A 20,279-nucleotide genomic window follows, 5' to 3' on the forward strand; every position below is an offset into this window, starting at 1 on the left:
AAAAAATGTATATGTTCTTAAACCCCAGGGATGCAAGCGATAAGAAATCAGGCCTGTTTTTTGCTCGACAGAAAATTTCGCAGCCAGCTTTTCGCAGTTGAGTACTCAGATCAACAGAAAATATACCAGAGTACTAAGCTTAATATGGAAACATTCCAATAAAAGGAAGTCATGAAAAATAACCGATCTTGTGGAGAATCGATTGATAAATCGGATGAAACTATAGTTTTTGCGCTAAGAACTCTAACTAGGATTGTAAAATTAAGCGGAATATCAAAGTCGAGTAAAATGCTATAGAATATCCAGTATATTTACGGTATACTTTTAAAATTGGAGGTACATTTGCTATATTTTTGAGGGTCGTGCGGTATATTTTATCAGCAACTCCGCGGTCACACCGGAATAAATACAAAAAAAACAAAACCGGAAAAAAATAAAAATTGAACGGGTCGGTTGTGGGCTGTTTCTGTTCGATTGACTGTTTTTCCGTACTTCGCTTTAGCAACACTCAAGAACCTACACATGAATGCTTTACTTTTGGTTTGCTGAAGTAAAGAAATTTAATTTGTTGTGCCACGGAATATACAAGACGGACTAGAGTGAATCGCGAATCTTTTGAAGAAGTCAAGAAGTTTGTGAAACAAATTGAATGAGTTGAGCGTCGTCGTCTTCCTTTGATCTGCCGCGAGTGTTCACCGACAAACGAAAGAGAAAGAGATAAGAGTGCGATACCATTATCAATAATCCCAGAACCCATCATGTCGATCTCGTGCAAATGCTCGAATTTTGTGGCTACCTCGTCCAAACTGCAGCAGCCCAGCCGCTCTTTTGACGTAACGGCGGAATACCGTTTGGCAACCAAATCTGGAGCCGGTGTTCCTCTGTCGACCGAGCTGTCGCAGGTATTCCAGCAAAAGTATCCCAGAGATTTTCCATTCTACACGGAGTTTATGAATTTCTTCAAGCATGTAAGTGTTGGGTCCTAGCAAAACTACTATTACTATAATTCAGTCAGGAACAATTCTATATACGCATCAGTGCGGTGTGCGTTTTCCAGTATTGATTGAGTGGGTAGTATGAGAGAGAGGGAGAGAGAGTAAGAGAGCGTAGCATAAAAATAAGCAACGACAATGGGCCTATGCTGGGTGCGAATGTGTGTGTGTATTATCGTTCTTTATGCTTTGTGTGCCGGCCTTTATGGCTTTTGCTTTTGCTTTTCCTATTTCTTTGCAGCCTATTCTTAAGGCACGCACAATCGTGCTCACAAACATACCCACACACTCACACATACACACGCATAAACACGCGTACACATGGGATAGGGTAGGCCTAGGAAAATGGAAAGGGAAGAAGAAATAGGGTCATGTCATCTATGAGAAACATGGATGGTGTGAGGCATGATGGCATCCCTTTTCCACTGTATTTTTCTGGTTTTATTTTTGGCTGGCGGCCCAAGTGCGTTTCCCTTGCCGCTCCTTCTCCATATTTATCTTCCTTTGGGCCAGCACCTGTTTAGTGCCTGGAACACCCTGTATCCGAGTACGCTCTCGCCTCCTTCCAACCTGATCGACGGTATTTTTAGTTCTCTGCGTCAGCTTCTGATTCTGTTTCGCTTGGGATATTTTGTTGTTTTTTTGTGGTGCCTTTTATGATTTATGCGCTTTTGCTTTCCGTTTGTCACGCCCTCTGTTGTAAGTAATTTGCATAATTTCATACACACTTTCCAGTTACTTCCCCCAAAAGTCGTCGCAAGGGGTAGGCCCTGGGCCTTGCTTGTGACTGGGGTTAAGTGAAGTCGAGTCTACATTTTAACATTTAAATTCTGTTCTCCCGAAATTCTATTGTTGTTATTTGTTGATTTCATTATCAAGCGTAAACTTTTAAAAACCCCGTCTCCCCCACCACCTTGAATGAAAGTGGAATCTTACCTTAACCCAAAAACACTATTATATTTTATTATTAATTCCATTTGTATTTTTCCATTCGATTATTCTTCCCCAACAAAGCAGAAACCCTCTCTCTCTCTCTATCTCTCTTTGTATCCACCATCTTGTCCACAATTTTCAAGGTTAAATCTTGCTATCCCCCCTTTTTCTTGTCTCTGTTATCCTACCACTTCATCCCCGTAGGCACTTGTCACGTTTTGACAACCACTGAGCTGATCCAAAGTTTGAGCAGCTTTTGGCCCACTCCAGAGTGTTTCATTGTGAAGGAGGTGGGTGTGGGTTCAGTTCAGTCATCAATATTTAAGTTTGTATTTTCTGTAATCACGTCCAATGCACAGCCCACCGCAACATAGGCATGTAATTTGAGTTTTGCATTTGTTTAATGCCAAATTGACTTGCGGTTGGGTTGGGAGATCGTTGTTTGCTATTGTATTGCAGCCACTTCAAAAGCGCTGGGGCGTACAACAACATCGGAGGCAACGAAAACCATCATCATAATAATGGGCAGAGTCGAGACAAATAGACCAAAAGTGTTATTTTGAATAATTCAAAGCTCAAAACAAAACAAACGCGAGAATAATAAGAAACCCGGCGAGCAATGACGAATAATAAATGCACTAACATACACATTACATATTGGGAAAAGATGTACAAATAAAAGTTTGATATGTACAAACCACCATCCAAAAATCCCCATCAATTCGTAAATATCATACGATTTGCATTACCAGTGCCCTATCAATTCATTGGTACTGTTATACGTTAATAGAGTATGACTTATATTAAAACATACATACATACATTGTATATATCACAGCATATGTATGACTATGGATATATTGTACGTATGTATTCCTCTATAAAGAGAGCCCAAAACGGAACGAACGCTTTTAGAATAAATTACGAAACCAGCGACAAAACACACAAGCAAAAGAAGTAAAAAAGCACAAAGAGCAGGCAAGAAGAAGACGAAGAGTAGGTGGCGTGTGGATGGGGAGGAGAAGAAGAAGCAGGGCAGAAGGAGAGTGTCAGTGGAAGCGGGGCAGAGGCGCGGCTGAGGAAGAACAACAACGGCAGCAGAGCCAAAATACAAAACAAAAAACTTGTTTATAATGCTTTTTTTCTCCCTCCCGCTCGTTCTCTCAGCCCCTTCACTCCTCTCTCTCTTTCTCTGCGTGTGTGTGTGTGTGTGTGCCTTGTTGTTGGATAAACAAGTTTCTGAGATTTCCAAATGCGGCCGGTCCGGGGTTTGGATTCGGATTCGTCGTATTCATCAGTTGATGTCCGGGAAACCGGGGCCTGAACGTGGACTGTGGCTGGGCCTACTGGGCGCCCTCTCAGCGAGGGGGAGTCATATGTATCCATGGGTTACTGCGGGGAGATCAGAATGAGACACAGAAAGAGATGGTTTTGGGGCCTTTTGATGGTCCCTCAGCTGACAGGCAGTCAGCTGGCCGCACCCCCTTCAGCCCACACATCCGCACTTTATACAAGAGCTGCGTAGGCCTCTCCTAATCATCATGGGATGAGATGGGGGGACTGCGTCAAATGTTTAATATACACAATTTTATGCATAAATATTTTTCAAAATCCACTGTCCGACTTTTGTGTCTGTTTTTTATGGCAGATGGCGGAGGATGGGTTGGAGTGTGGGGAGCGGTTACAAGGTTGCATTTAACATTAAATTTGTTGTTTCTAATCATAATTACCATTCACCAAAAGCAAAACAACAACGATTATGATGGCCACACATATCCATTCTACGCTTACCCTCCACTGTAAGTAGAGTTTGACAGAGAGCATGTTTAACAGCAGTCGGGAGAGTAGTCAATAGTAAAGAGCCCTCACTGCCATGAGAGTGCAGTATCTTGAATACTGTATAGTTTGGGATGCATTAAAGAATGTTCGCTGCACTGTTAAAGGGCGCACAGTTTCAGAACAATTGCGATCGACTAACGGTTGTGTTCAAATTGCTTATTCTAATTGCCTCTTGCTTCTGCCGGCAGGCGGGTAGAGCTTCATTGCACGCCCGTCTCTTATCAATTTGCCGATTGTCCGGCGCTCACTTGCTAGACTCGCAGACTCTCTCGCTCTCTCTTTAGCACAAAAGCACACACACCTAGGTGTTTCTAGGTTATCAAACGGTAAAAGTGCTTGGACATGCACACTCACATGTGCAATCGCTGCGATTCTGCTGACGTCGCTTCGTCTGTCGTCAGTCGCGCGACTCTGCCTCTTTATACCCTTGCAGAGGATATAACGATTTTGCCCAAGGGTTTGCATAGAACCCTCCGCATCTGTGACAATATATAAATATAAAATTATCAAGATTGGATCAGCCATGAGTCGATAGTTCGTAAAAGCCGAAAAGGATCCATCCACTTTATGGATATGCAAGGGTATACACAGTGTCTGTCCCATTTCGGCGTGCGTTTCTCTCTTGTTTTCTATTTATTTATGGGTTTTAGTGTTGTTTTTCATGTGTGTTTTTATAGCCCTGCCTGTGCAAGGAAGAAGAGAAGAAAAACGAGCAAACGAGTCTTATGATAGAAACAACAAAGTCAACAGCTCCATTGCATTCATATGCTAATGCTGAGTTTATTTATAGACCGACTAATGAAATGGCGTTACGAAATCGAAAACCCTTTTCCAACCCATTGACTGATTGAAAACATTATTCAACAAAACAAACAAAATCAAAACCAATTCCCAACTTGCTTTAGTACTTTACTGTGTATAGACAAAAGTTATCAATCAGTTATGACTATACTATATGCCTATAAGTGTGGGGGATAATGCAAGGCGCGGCTCTATAAATAGGCATTATCACATGTAAAGTGCTCTCTCTCTCTCCCTCGAGTGTCTGAGATGGTCTGGGAGTGTCTACTGGTCTCTGTGTGTGTGGGTGGGTGCAATAAGAATAGTAATTAACAGATAAGCTGGGAAGAGGCATGAGTAAATAAGTACGATTGAAGTGCCGAAAATCAGCTAGGAGAAGTTAATGATGGATGCTACTTAATCATGTTAACAGCGCTGTAAACTGTCCGCACAGAGAGAGAGAGAGAGAGACGCAGGTCACAGTTCGAGAGTCACTGATTGGTGTCAGCCTGATGCTTCCTTCCTGCTTCAATCAGAGTCAGCCACCCCCGACGGCACCCCTTAGAGAGCGCGCGCGTGTCGCTTAATTGAAAACCAATGTTAATCTTTAACAAATTTAACCTTGAAAGCGGCAGCAGTCATTCTTTACATATGTATAATGCTTGTTATATGTAAACATCTATATAATCGTATGTACACACACTGCACCCCACCAATGTTGCCATTGCAGTGACAGCCGTTTAATAAGCGTGTTAAGACGCTGTTAAACTTTCAACCTTTTGCGCGCAGAAGTACTATGGTGCGTTTGTATGGTCGCTCTCGGTGGTAATGGAGCGGTAGCGGGGCAGCCTTGTAAACTCTGGCAGCCATTGCACCCCAGTGTAAACAAAACTATAAATTCTCGAATTGAGAAACTGTGCGCTTGACTAAAAATAGAAACTTTAGTGAAAAACACCTCTTTGGCGCAGAACAGAACGAAATATTTTCAAATATTCAACGCGAATTTTTTATTTTGCGTGTGCGCTGCTGATGTTTTTCGTATGTAAGAGAGAGAGAGAGAGAGAGAGAGCAAGAGAAGAGGGATGAGATTCTGTTTTTGGGGCTGGGGGGTTGATTTTCAGTTGATTGTCGGTCGGTCGCTCACGTTTACTTTGCGTGATTTGTATTTTGGCGAGGGGCTAATTTCTTCCTTCCTTCCCTCCTGCTGCATACCCCCTTCCTGCCTGTCAAATATGTTTGCCGGCTGCGCATAAATATTTGCAAACCACAAACATATACGAGAGAGGGTACATAATAGCAAATACATAAAGAACAAGTAACAAAAAGTGTGTCAAATGAGCGGTCAGAGATTTGTTGACATGGGATATAAACATTCATCACGGGAAAACACCTCAATTTGATGTTAAAGCAAAATGCGAAACAGTCTGCACAAATCGATCGGCTGAAAATACAGTGGAGTCCAGGAATATTAGGAGTGGCATGGTTTATAGAAGTCGGAAGACCTTTTTGGAGACAAAATTACTGGGGAAATACCCCGAAAGAAAGCATTTCTTCGGGTTTTCTATTGTTTTGACTTTGCAGCTGTATTTGTTCTATTTTCCTTATCAATTCATTTTCGAATCTTTTCAATTTCAACTAGATCAAAAGCTATTTATAGACTCCAAGTCATACATAGATAATCGAGGCTTATCGCAATAAACTTTCGGTAGCTCCAGAAATAGTCCAAAGTCAATTGTAGGCGCACACTAAATGTCAACTTCATATGATCTCATTTATTTATATGAATACGTATGCGTACCTATACAAATGAAGATAGTTTAGTATGCGTGTGTTTGGGCGAGTAAACTAACAATTAACAGCGGACCCACAGGGCAGGCTGTCGTCCGACGCCATCTTGGCTATTTGTTTATTAAATTTGAGCAGAGAGTCTCGTAGCCGTGGTCTCGCATGCGGTACGTGCAGGCGTACGTACAGCTCATAGACCGTAGACCGGCGAACGGCCCTGCCTGCCTGCCATGCCGGGTGTGTAAACAACATACGGCAACAAAAATTTGTTTGTCAAAGTTTTTAGATAACACCAAAAGCAAAAGCAAAAGCACACCCCACCAGTCCAGACCATACCACATCACACCACACCGCACCCCTCTTTTGGTGGGGTACTACTTTGACAGCAGCAAACAAACATTGTTGCGCTTAATTTACTGTTATAGTCGAGTCGAGCCTTGAATCGTTTACTCACCTCTCGCCATTGTTTTCCCCATTGCTCTACCTCTCTTTCGCTCGCTCTTCCAAAGGGCTTTCACGTGTGCACGTTTTTCAAAGCTCTGATCTGCTCTCTCGCTCTCCTTCTCTGGGATTGCATTCATAGATTAAGGGGTATAGGCTGGGTTGGCCATTGGCTGTTTGTCCGGGACTCTGACGTGGAGCTTGTTTGGGTTTTGTGTCTTATCAGATTTTGTTTTCAAACGACATTGAATGATACTCTTGTTGTTGCTGTAGATAGGAAACAGTTTGATTAGGAAAGTGTAAAGACTAGTGGGTGAGAGGTGGCCTTAATTGGTTTAGAAAGTTCGATTGTGAATAACAATCTGTCGTATTCCATACTACCTCAATCATTGATTCATTTAGCCAATGCTTAGGGCTTGTGTGTAAATAATCACGATAATCCCTATGAGCTTTCAATAAGATAAACCCATAATATTTCTTGAATAGTTGTTGACTTTTTCTGACCTGCTTCCAATACAGCAACACTTCTAATCCCCCAAATGTTTGGGCAGAGCCAAAAGAATCTCCCCTATGGCCCGCATTCGCTTATGGCACCCATCAAGTCCGTCCCATGACAAACATGTTTTGATAATCAACTAAGCCTAAGAAATGACGGCATGTGTCGGTCGTTACATGGAATTAAGTTGGGCTGAAGCTTGGGCTTAATTTAAGTGAGTCACTGGACAGGAACCAAAAAGGAGAACGAGAAATCAGAGTCTGACATTGGAAACACTCAGCATCTGGAAAGGTACCTTTGCAGATCGGCCCTGTTATGGGAATGGGTATATATAGATATAGATACATACATAGATATTGGTACAGAAACACCACCGCAAGGGTATAACACAACTCAGCAAGGGTCCTACTACATACAATAACAAATTCAAATGGAAAATTTTGAGATCACAAAAGCGGGCACAGAACCCAGAGCAGTAGCGGGAGGAGGGGGGAGAAATAAAATAAATTGGCAATTGGTAATCCGAAGAGCGAATCCGAAATTCGAAGAGCGCGCGCGGAGTGAACCACCACGCCCCGCTTGCGCGTGTCCCCAGCTGTCTGAAAGTTGTTTATGATAATGGCCCAACAACGGCAGAGGGGGGGTGCTCTCTAAAGAGAGACGACGAAAGGTAGCACCCCGAGCCGAAGCCCCCGCCCCTGCCCTTCTGTAGGCCGCCTCGTAGTACGATCCAAAAGGCAAAAGAAAAAAGCAAAAAAACAAGCGGCAGCCAAATCTATAAAAGATTATTTTCGTAGTTTCTTTTGCCAGTTGATTTGTTTACAACTTATTTTCTTTTTGGCTGAGTTTCGGTTTCTCGTCTCTGTCTCTGTCTCTTCTCCTTCTTCGTGTGCGCAAAAAAAGCAAAATTAAATGAAAATAGAAATTGAAATGGAAATGGAAAACAAAACAAAGGGAAATGCGTCAGTCGCATGGGGTGAAAATCATGATTGATGGACTGATTGATTGGTAATTATCGGTAGGTGTTAACACACATTTCCACAACAGTTTATCTATCAATTCAATTTATTTTCGCTATTGAAACTGTCACTGTCTCTTTCTTCTTACTGTCTTTGTTATGAGACATTTGCTTGAAGTTCGAGTTCGGACACGCATTTCAAGTTATCCTCTTGCAAATCCTCTGACAGACTTTCTTTCCCCAATCATTGAAGTCTTTAACCAGATTAAAGCGAAGCGAATCAAATTAACATACACCAGACCCTAAGTAATAGACTCATTAGGAACATGCGAGTGTCCGTCCGTACGTATCCATATGTCGAGTGTCGCCTGGCCATAATTAATGCCAGGCAATCAATTACACACATCACACAGCCACAGAGCTAGAGCCAGATCCAGAGTCAAAGCCATAGCCCAAGTATCCAAACAACAATAACAACAACAACACATTGATTATGCAGAAATGTGCAAAATGTGAAAAATGATTACAAACACATACAAATGTACATATGTATGTACATATGTATGTATCTAACTCAAGTTGTTTGTTTTATGATTGTGTAAGGCCTGCCAGACAGGCCTGAGCGGGGGTTGTGATGTGATCGGCATGTGTTTGGGGGCTGGGGGTATGTACATTGATATGAATTTCAATTGTTTTGGGCTCCGTCCCAGACAGATGCTTTGGCAGCAGCAGAAAAACAACTACAATTCAAGTGCGCAACTTTTTAATGATAGCAAAAATAGTTACACATTTAACAGCCACTGTTAACTGCTGCCACGGTGAGAGTGCGCTCACTGTTAGCTTAACAGCCGCTGGCTGTCTGGCACGTGTGGGGACTGGGATTTCCTGTGAGAGAGAAGTGTGATATAATACGATTGTTAAAGAATTAAAATATATTACCCTGTTAAGCAGTTTAAACCTGTATAACGGGTATGTCTTTTAAATATAGGTAGCTGCGTGTACTACTCGAATTTTAATAAATTTAATGCCAAAAACAAATTCTTAACGATGCGGCAGAGAACATAAATAAAATACACAATACTCCAGCGCCTAGAGCCAACATCTGTCACACTTTAATCATGATCTAAGCTGAGAAAAGAGCCCTAAAATAAGCTCTAGCTAAGCTGATATGAATCGCCAGTAACAGTTTGCACTAGGAGAACAATCAATTGTGTCGTGTGGTGGTGTACATGCCGAATATCAGGCACGTCGCACAGCTCCTGTTGACAGTTTGACAGCGAATCCGACAGTTTAGACAATTTGCAACTGATGCTCTCTGGGCAGTGCCCCAGGCACATGCATACTGCTTCTACATTATTCAGTTGTCGCGCTTCGAATGCGATTCCATGCAATTTATATATTGATTTCCGATATTCCGACAGCGTGCGGTTTTCGTTACGTGCTTTTTGTCGCGTTACCCTCTCGCCGATCGGCACACGTTTTATTTATTAATATTTTATTTTGTGATTCTGTGTTGCTTTGGTTATTTTGTTTATTTGATTGCAATTAATCAATTTGGGGGGGCCATAAAATAGATAGTCATATGTCAATGTCGGGCGTAAATGGGTATTTAATTAGTCCGTGCAACGTTAGGTGGCGCCACAGCATAATTGGCAGCCACTGTGATGGCATTTAATTTCAATTAACAGCAAACTCCAGTTCGAACCCACTGTGTGTCGTCTGTCTGTCGTCTCTTTATCTTCATTTATCTCTCTCGCCCTCTCGCTCTCCTGCTGCATTTATAGCACAGTTAATTAAGCAAGCAAAGATGAGAGAGGCCAGCTAAATACAAAGGTCGAAGCTTATGATACCCTATACTGGGGGGAGATGGATTTTGCTCAACATTTTAGTGACTAAAAGCTGACTAAAAGCTGGATTACTCTCAACTCTTACTGTCTTTGTGCCCTGTATTGAAGTATCGACAGTGTAACAACATTGCCACTCTCTTTGCCGCTATCTCCATGTGCGTTGCAAACATATCCACAAAATTATAATACCCTCTCACAAGTGTGGAATCAGAAGAGAGCCTACGTGTGCTGCAGCAGAACAATTGCTAACAGAAGAGTCATTGACATTTTGCAAATTGCAAAATAGACACAGAGAAAGAGAGAGTGAGAGAGAGGGTAGACGAGAGTGAGAGCGAGAACGGAAGAGGCCCGGCCCTAGGAAATGTGTTAGCCTAGCCTAGCCGCCTTCTGCAAATATCAGACGTACAATATGTATGGATGGGATGGGGTGAATGTGTGGGGCGGTATCGCCATCTGGGATGGAATGTACATACATATGCACATATGTGTACGTGTGGGAGAGATGTAGTGCTCAACATTTTACAACTCTGACGACCGCGGACGATAATGTGGGCCCGATGAGGCTATTGCCAGAGTCAAGAACAGGAACAACAGTCATAAAAACTGTAAATGAAGCAGAGGAAAAAAAACCCTATAATGTATGTAGTTGGATCGATGGAGTACTCTGCATACCCTCGATTGAAGGTCCATTGGCAGCGACCAGTGTTGTGCTGCCAATTTGTTTTCTTCTTTTGTAATTAAGAGAACAATCAGAAGGCAATCGCTTCACAACCTCATCTTCCGTCCCTTCCAAGTGTGCACACGTACAGGGTATAGAGCATAGCAGAGAGACCCGGTTCAACAACAAGAACAGTCGTAAAACAGCGCGACTCGACTCTGAGCTAATAAGCCCCCGGGGCCCATAAATATATTTATGCGTTTGACAGCAGAAAAACAGAAAAACACCCAAACACTTGACAATAATGCATTTGCATTGTCATTTGTGGTGTTTTTCCTCTTTTTTTTCTAGACAATTATAATTGTCAGGGCCTGTCGGAGGAGAAGGAGGCGGTGGAGGAGGAAGCAGCGCGATTAGATATTAGGCAGAGAGGGGGGTAAACAATAAACATTCAAGTGATGTGCAGACACTGGACACTGCACTGAATGGAAAGAGGTGTGACCCCACCCAACACTACTCGCACGAACATTCCGAATGGGGGGAAGACACGGACAAGTGCTGAGTGCTTTGGGCATTTGAGGATCGTAAAATGTGTCATTTTACAAATGTCGCTTCATAATATCTAATAGTGCGAGTTTTTACATGGAAATTAAGACAAAACCAACAGTTGTCGCTTGTTTATACATTCAATTTCATGACGATGAAGGAAATGACAAGCTAGGGGAGGACTTGAACCCCTCCGCCCACACCTATGGGGGGTACCTGAATGGCAACATTGTCATTTGATTTGTGCCGACGTTTGCATTCTATAACTTAATTCAATTTAATTCTGTTACGCTGCTCGAAGCTCCTCTGGTTTGGGTTCTCTCTCGCCCTCGCTCTCGCTCTTCTGTTTCACTGAATTCAAGTGTCAAATTTAGCGGAGAACACGTCTACAAAGAGTGCTCCTCGCACCCTGTTCCGAGCCGAACAGTTCCCGTCAGCTGTCAAACACGTGTACGACGACCAAAATATACATATGCGGGAACTAAGCTACAAACTCAAGTATTTAAATGGGATTGTGGGGGAACAACAACACCAATAGAATGGGGGATGGGATAGGGTTTATATTACGCATTGGATAAATGTTGTTCTGCTGGCATATTTCTGGATTGGATTTGCTGAGAATTTCGCTCTTTATAGAGTCAATATGTTATAGTATATGTATATTTCCATCTTCTATCTATGAGTGTTTTTTTGTCGTGCAAAATCAATCTCTCATTGATGTTGTAAAAAGAAATTGGCAACATTCTGTATTGCTATCGATTGTATTATCTGTCTATTGTTTGGGGAGAAACAAACAAAAGTGTCTGCACATCAAAATGACTGACAACATCGAATACAAGTAGTCTGTTTTTGGTGTGGGGTATATGTCTCATTGCAGAGGGTGGTTGTCAGAGGATGGGGACAACATTTTGCCATTGCATTAATTGTTTGCTGTTTACTTGTTCCTTCTGCTCCAACTGCTTGTTGTTCTGTTCGATGATAAGCCCGCGACTTGTGCCCCTCTTCCACTGGGAACATAATTGACAAATTTGCACTTGAACTACTGTGTGAAGGGATGCGAAGGGGGTGGCTGGTGGCTGTTGTCTGCTGTCTGCTGCCTTGTGCTGGTGCCAATCCAATAAAAGAAAAATTAACACACACAGAGAAAGAGTTTCGTGTTCTTGGAGGGGGAGTGGCAGCAGCAGATAATGGCTTGGCTTGCAGCATTGGAGAATGTGTTGGGAATGAAGTGGAAAGTGGTTTGGCCTCTTATCAGGCATTGACCGGCAAACCGACCGACTAGTCTTATCGCCTGATAGCTTCACCTGAATAAATTATTAATTAATCTCTGGTATACCCTTTCTGTTCTGCTTGCAGGCTCTTGGACCCATTTCAGACCTCAACGTGAATGTGATAAATCAGCACGCACTGCTCTATGGCCTCACGCTCGATGCGGGCGGAGAGAGCTGGCAGCTGAGTTTCTGCTACAATTGCAAGGATGTCTTGTGCGCCAAGCGCCTGACTGCCGGAGCGGGAGCCACACCCAACCAATACCTCATCAACAGCACGCTGCTCAGCAACGGCGAGGAGCTTGCCCAGCGACGCGGCCTCAAGTCCTATTCGGAGACATTCCATCTGCTGATCATGGAGCGCACCGACAACAGCGGTGCCCTCTCCCCGCCACCAACTGGGGCCACCACGGGCATGGTAGACTCGTCGTCGAGCTTCAGCATTGGCTCGCTGGCGGCCAATCCGCTGGACACGCAGGGGCAGCGCCTGCGACAGCTGCTCGCCGACAAGCAGGCGCGACAGCAGGAGGAGATCAAAAACACGAACGAGCGCATCGAGCGGTACGCGTACACAGAGTTCGAGCGGCTGAAGAGCTTCCGGGAGAAGGCGGACCAAGACTGCGCCCAACTGATGCAGCGCATTCGGCTGTTGCCGGACAATGTGGTCGAGCTCCTTGACAGCGGCATGACCCCCGATCTGGAGGTGAATTGGCTGCCCAGTGCATCCGGCGCCAGGCGTCGTAACACGATAAGCAGCCGTCGGGAGCTGAGCAACCCCACTACGCCCACCACCACCTTAAACCATCCCCCCAGCTTCCTGGCGTTGAATCAGCCGACCCAACAGCAGCAGCAGCAGCTGCAACCCTCACAGCCAACGCAGCCCCAGCTGCAGCCATTGTCCAGTGCCGCTTCCTCCTCGATGGCCAGTGCCAGATTGAGGAAGATGTCCAACTTTGATACGCCGCCCGCCACGCCAGAAGCCACGCCCATGAGCGTCGGCAACAGTCCCACCTTTAGACAGCAGCAACAGCAGTCGTCGGTGGCAGCTGCCCCGCACCTGCTATCCACCCACGGCGAAGGAGGCGGCGGAGTCACCGCAAATGGGGCGGACGATGCTGATGACTGCCTGTTCGACCTGGAGGATGTGGAGGAGTACACCGACCCGCAGCCAGTGCCATCGTCCATCGGATATGGACATAACCTGATGTACCAGCGGGAACACAGCTTCCAGCCGCAGCAGAACCGAATGGTCGATGATCTGGACGAGGCTGACACAGCCGATGAGGCGGAGGGTGAGTAAAAAAAACAGCAGGAAGGCCGAAACAGTTGTGACTAAACTTTCCGTCATTCCCTTAGATGCCCTGGATCTGGACAGTTCCATTTCCATACCCGCGGGACGGGGTGGCCGTCCAACGCCGGCCCAGCTGATGAACTTTGCCAGGAGTCTGCCCATCGAGATGCCAAACTCGACAATCGCGGAGCGGGCAGCAGCCGCCAATAATAACAACAATAACTTTGCATTGGGCTGCGAGGAGGTGAGACCAAAGAAAGTGGGAAAGAGAGTAAATAATATTTTAATCATATTTAAAATCATTCGACAGGGTCTCGACAACATTGATATAGCGGCCAGCATTCAGGCGCTGACCAAGAGCGTCCATGGCGAGGCTGTGTTCGGGGATCTGCCGCGTCCCCGACTGCGCTCCCAGATCGAGGGCTAGCGCTGGCAGGAGCAGCCGCCACAAGGAGCAACGGGGAGAGGGAGATGACGAGTCGAGAACCACCACTACGTACACATACTTATATTATATATACCATATCCATATAAATCAGTTTGAATACCGCAAAGAGCCCACAAAAACACAGACACACACAGCTAGACAGCCACAACCTCGGATTGGATCCGAAGGGGAACAGCAACCACAACTAAACATAGACCATAATAAAGCCAAGAAATGCCATCTTGGAGGCATTTGATGTGCCTGCCAATTACCATCTACAGAGTACCAATTAGACAGTAAATTCACGGATGCTGCACCACGCCCACCATCCACCCACACCCTTCCTTCTTTGACATGTATTTCCTCTAAGTTCTTTTTTCATTATTTCGCGATGATCTTCGATTGAAAAGTGTGCTTTTTCTTCGAACGACAAGTGCAAGTGCGGGCAGGCATCCCCCCACCCCACCCACACACCAATTAGAAGCGGGTGCCGCCGCTGCACATTGAGTTGTCTAACTGATGATGATTATGATGATGATGTTGTTAGTTTATACAATGATTAATCTAGTATACATATGTTTGCATATATATCTTATATTATATTATTATACGATACCATACAGAAAACCATAAAGATGCGCCAGACAGCAGCAAGACCGACCAAGTGTCTAAACTTAATTTACATAAATGTTGGTTTTATTTAAAGAAATATTGGGTTACAGCTGCTGAAAATGGAGTAACTAAAGCATCATTCGAGAAATTTCACCAATTATCGCTCAAGAACTTTCATTCTATCAAAATTTCCCTTTGGCGATGGGAGTTTCAAATTTCGATCATTAAAAGGATATTTTATGATTAAGTCCTTAGGCGTAATCGATGTGTAAATTTGACAATATCGATGTTTTGCTACATATGAAAGTGCCATAACTGATTTCTGCCAGTCACGTGTAAGCGCAGAACTTAAATTTAAATTTGAAAATTCAAGTGGAATCCACTCCATTTCGATTTCCAGCCATTATGCCAAGCAAAAAGTGAAAAAACTTTGAAGTTCCTTAACAAAATAATTTGTTTTGTGGTTTATAAGCAAAATTACAATTGATAAACCTCGTAACATAACTAGAAATATCACTAAGGACTAAACTTTACTTTACAACTTTTGTCTAGAAGACACCAGAGAGGCGTTCGATCTCCAACAGATCGGAGAGAATCTCCTCAGTTCGCGTGCCAATCTTCTTGGCCACCTCATTGCGATCGGAGTTGGGTAGCAGGCGATACGACCAAATCAGGTCCCCGTCGATGATGCAGCGCGAGGGATTGAGGCCCTGCTTCTTGAACGACTTCAGGGTGCGGAACTCCTTGGGATTGAGGCCGCACAGGTGATCCTGGTACGAGAGCAGAACGTTCTGCAGCATAAGGAAGCGACGGTAGACCTTCTCGGGCAGCGGCAGGCAGTAGCCGAGACCCCCATCCAGGGTGCCGTAGATGACAAAGTGTTTGTTCTCGTAGAGGAAGGGTTGTCGCTGGTGCACGCCCCGCTGGTGGCACTGCACCCGGAACATGGTGTTCACCACCTGCCCCAGATGGTAGTCCGCCTTGCGGATGAGCTTCTGGCCGCCGAGCGATTCCCTGGCCTCCGGCTGGTACATGTAGACAATCAGATTGCGCTCTGCGTCCGTCACCAGGAAGCCCAGGTTGCTGTTGTCCACCATGAACTCGATGCCGTACACCTCGAGGGGGTTGAAGTCGCGCGAGGCCAGCGAGAGGGTGCGGTGCTCCTCCTGGAAGCGCAGCAAACTGATCGACTTGTACACGTCCGCTATGAAGATCAGCGACTTGACGGTGATGATCTGATGGACGTAGATGTTGGTGTCAATGAACGCCACGCCGATGAGATCGCCGTCGCGCAGCTGCCAGATGTAGATCTTCTGGCCGAGGCCGGTGACCAGGAAGCCCAGCACATCCGATATGGCCGAGACGGGGCCCTTCTGCTCCTTCTTGAAGACTTCCTTCAGCTTGAACTTGGTCATGGGCTTGCCCGGCTCGGGCACCACCTCGATGATGTCGTAGATGTGGATGTTGCCGCGACTGGTGATGTCCTCGCTGTAGTTGAAGTTGGTGCCAATGCACAGGTACTCCTTGAGACCAGATCGCGTGCCCTCGTACGACAGCTTCACGATCTTGAAGGCCGTCACATGCTCCCACGGCTCGAAGAGAATGGAGGCGTCCGGCACAATCTCCCAGGTCTCGGGCGAGATGAGAACCATCTCGAACTGCGAGCCATTCGGGTAGATGAACCGCTCGCCGCGGCTCTCCTCGGACAGCTCCTTGTCCTCGCCGTTGAAGCGGTAGTACTTGGTCATCGGTTCCTCTGTCTGCGTGATCAGGCAGTAGACCCGATTCTCGCGATGGTACACCAGTTGGCGGGGCGTGCAGCGCAGCGGCACCTTGCGCACGGGCCAGACAGAGTCGTAGCTCAGGTAGCTGGGCAGCACGGAGATCTTCAGCTCGAAGGTGGTGTCAAAGTAGAGGAATCCATTGGGTATGTTCACATTGTTGAAGGCCGCAAAGCTGCGCACATCGCCATTGCCCTGCAGCCGGTGGATGCGGAGCTCGCCGCGGGCGGTGAGGAAGACAAAGCAGGGATTCACGCCGCAGACCATGATGCCGGCCAAGCCGCCGACATTGGAGAAGGGCCTCAGCTTTTGGACGTACTTCGGTTGCATGTTGTACGACTCCAGCTCCTCCTCCTCCTCGTCCTCCTCCAGCTCTATGTGCGAGGGCTGCTGATCCAAGAGATTCAGCTGCTCCAGCTTACGGAAGCGAATCTTCAGGTTGCCCTTGGGATACCGGAACACCTGATAGATGAGCAGCTCCACGCGCGTGCGCACCATCAGCACGGGTCGCTCTCCACTGAGGCCCAGACCCACAAGACTCAGTTCGAGGGGCAGCGGTGAGTTGGCGTGCTGCGGCATGCAGGACTGGACAATGCCCACCTTGGAGTTCTCCTGCGAGCTCGATGAGAGGGAAACAAACTCCAGGGCATCCGAGAGCACCATGGCCCCGTTGCCCACATCATTGATGTGATAGACGAGCTTCATGTCCGGCATCGAGTAGATCTCCAGGGTGCCACTCTTGCGGGAGACAACCAGCCAGTAGCTGGGCTTTGCCTGCACCAGCAGTCGGCGCCACCAGTCCGAGTTCTTTTGCTTCGATTGCTGTGCGAGCACCGCCATGCTGTTGATCTTGAAGGCATTTCCCGCATCGCCGTACAGCAGGTCCTCCTCATCCTCCACCTTCATGTTGGGCTCCGCCTTCATGTAGCCCCCGAAGCTGTGGCCGAAGCCACTGCCCGTGCCACCCGTCAGATTGAGCACATCGTCCGACTTGACCGTAAACAGACCCGACAGATCCTTGTACGCGGCAATGGCCACCACCGCGGGCGAGCTCGTGATGGTGTGCTTGTTGATGGCCAGTCGGGGAGTGCCGCGCGTCTCACGCAGTGCCAGCGTGATAACCTGGCCGTTGAGCATGCGCAGACAGACATAGGGATCGGCTATGGCCACCTGCACCACGGGCGAGCCCACATCGATGGGCACATTCTGGATGAGGCGTGTGCCCTGCAGCAGGCGCACATGGCGCGTGGTGACCTACAAAAGGGGAAAGATGGGACTAGCATGAGGAGAGGGGAGTCAAGGCAGACTGACTGTCACTCACCTGCACAATGAACCGCTGCTGGCCGAGATTGCCCACAAATATGGTGGCCTGATTCACCGTGAATCCGGTGTTCTCAATCTCATTGATCTCCTGGCCGGTCTGCAGGACCAAAGTGGAGTTCCTCTGCGAGAGCAGCATGAAATCGTGCTGATCATGCCGCGAGGTCTTCTTTGTGGCATCATCGAACACCGTCCACACATCCAGGCAGCCCTCCAGCTCGAAGCTGGTGATGATCTGCGGATTGATGCAGTTCACAAAGACGGAGAGGGCACCGTTTTTACTGTGCCCCGTGGCGGCCACCAGCTCGATCTTCAGGTCGTGCAGCGACTCTGCATGCGGTCGCAGCGTAGTGCCATCCTCCTCGAACTCCACGCGCTCGCCGGCGCACATGTAATTGATGGGCGCCACATTGATGAGGCTGTCGCAGACCTCAAAGACGAATTTTCGCAGCTGCAGCACCGAAGCCTTTGCCCCCGATCCGTACACCTAAAAGGAATATAAAGTATAATGAAGAGGTCATTCCTGAATGCCAGGGCCTACCTCCAACTCCTCGTCTTCGATGCGCCGTGACTTGGCCTGAGTGGGTGCCGATTCCATTTGGTCCACATCGAAGATCTCCTCAATGTCCTGCTCCTCGGACAGCTGCACCTGCTGCTGCTGCTGTTGCTGTTGCTCCGCCTGCTGTTCCGCATCCACATCCAGTGTGATGACCGTGCTCTGATCCTCCTCGGTGAAGTGCAGCAGCAGGGAATTGCCCAGACGCGAGCCCAGGAAAATGTACTCCGAATGGCAGACACAAATGCAGCTGGTCAGCACACTGGCGGCCGCTTTGTGAAAGTGAAAATTCCTCACAGTGCGCATAGAGTCCACGCAGAGGGTCAGCACATACAGCTCGCCCGTGCGCAGCGAGATCACCAGCTTGTCGACATCAATGAACGCGAAGTTCGCACAATCCAGGCTGATTCGCACTCCATCCTGCGGCTTGAGGGGGAAGCTGGTGCTGTTGTCCGCCGAGCTGTTCAGGCTGACGCCATACGGCGGCACACTCTGGTTGAGGTAGATAACGGCGTTCACAGTCATCACCAGGCAGCCGCCAATGGGCTTTTGGATCGGATAAACCTGAGAATTGGAGCAACGATTTAGATATTAATGCTCTGAGGGGTATGCTCGGGAGGGAACCAACCCACCTGGAAACAGTCAAATGGCAGACTATTCACTGTCCAGATAATCGGATGAACGCGCTGCTGAATGTTCAGGGAGATGGCCACCAGCACGCAGGTGTCTGAGCGTACTTTGATGCGGCCCGGGCAGGTGCGCACCGGCTCGTAGAGGATCAGGAGCGTGGGCTCGTAGTAGCCGTGCAGGAACTGTATGTCCAGCACGTTGTCAATCTTCTCGTCCAGCTCTTTGAGGGTTATCAGGTAGGAGGCCATGATGGGCGTCCGCGAGACCATGGCTGTGGGTGCTTTCTTGAAGGGCTTCACGTCCGTCAGCTCGATCTCGTCCAGGCTGTTGTCCTTGCGGAAGGGCAGCACCACCAGCCGCTTGCCATAGACCAGCATGACGGCACAGCGGGCGTCCGGGTCCACCCGCACCACCGGCACAAAGTAGCGACCCGTCCAGCCACCTCGAATGTCCTCCTCCTCGAAGTAGTGCAGGGAGAGCGTCTTTAGGGCATACGTGTCCGGGTCGTGCTGCAGCACCGACAGCTTCGCATCCTTGAAGCTAACCAGCAGCGCATCCTGCATGGCGCCCGCCAGTGAGACGCACTGCAGCGACATCACATTGCCATAGAGAAAGTAGGTGGCCAGGCACTCGAGCCGCATCTTCGGAGCGATGCGCATTTCGTTGGGATTCAGCTTCTGGCGCTGACCCGCCTCCACATTGGGCGAGATGCGGTAGACTTTCAGCATGTTGGCGCCGGCCACGACGAGATTCTCCTCCAGATTGTTGAAGAACCGGCACGAGATGGCGAACTCCACCGACGTGGCGGGGTGGGTTTGCTTGCACATGGAGAACATCGCTTCGCGTTATTTTCTGCACGGCAATATAATTAAAACATTATTTTCCTAAACAAATTGCCGGGGCCGGATTTATCGATATACCACCCTGATGAACTTAACCCACTTAACCCCGATCAATTTTACCTTCAGTAATATCGCGTGAAACAATACCGCTGTATAAATCCAAATGATGCAAAAATGAAGCAGAGAACAGTGGAACATCCGCAAATCATCCAGGTAATTCTTTTAAACACATACAAATTGCTGCTTTCCGAGTTTTATTCACACCACTTTCTCATAG

At 47.1% G+C, this 20,279-nt stretch overlaps 2 protein-coding genes across 2 annotated transcripts; one reads left to right on the forward strand and one right to left on the reverse strand.

The window, feature by feature from the left end:
- Positions 1-416: 416 nt before the first annotated feature.
- On the forward strand, positions 417-14,529 carry LOC117891050. The gene is made up of 4 exons (XM_034796223.1): positions 417-968; positions 12,632-13,835; positions 13,900-14,078; positions 14,145-14,529. The coding sequence occupies exons 1-4, from the start codon at positions 759-761 to the stop codon at positions 14,259-14,261; spliced, it is 1,710 nt and encodes a 569-aa protein (XP_034652114.1). The 5' UTR covers positions 417-758; the 3' UTR covers positions 14,262-14,529.
- Positions 14,530-15,309: 780 nt separating this feature from the next.
- Positions 15,310-20,078, reverse strand: LOC117891049 (cleavage and polyadenylation specificity factor subunit 1). The gene is made up of 4 exons (XM_034796222.1): positions 19,163-20,078; positions 18,516-19,094; positions 17,976-18,461; positions 15,310-17,908 (listed from the first exon to the last, which is right to left on the reverse strand). Exons 1-4 carry the CDS (start codon positions 19,994-19,996, stop codon positions 15,422-15,424), a joined length of 4,386 nt encoding a protein of 1,461 aa, XP_034652113.1. The 5' UTR covers positions 19,997-20,078; the 3' UTR covers positions 15,310-15,421.
- Positions 20,079-20,279: the final 201 nt, after the last annotated feature.

This window comes from Drosophila subobscura, chromosome E (assembly GCF_008121235.1).
Source record: "Drosophila subobscura isolate 14011-0131.10 chromosome E, UCBerk_Dsub_1.0, whole genome shotgun sequence".
Classification (NCBI taxonomy): Eukaryota; Metazoa; Arthropoda; class Insecta; order Diptera; family Drosophilidae; genus Drosophila; species Drosophila subobscura.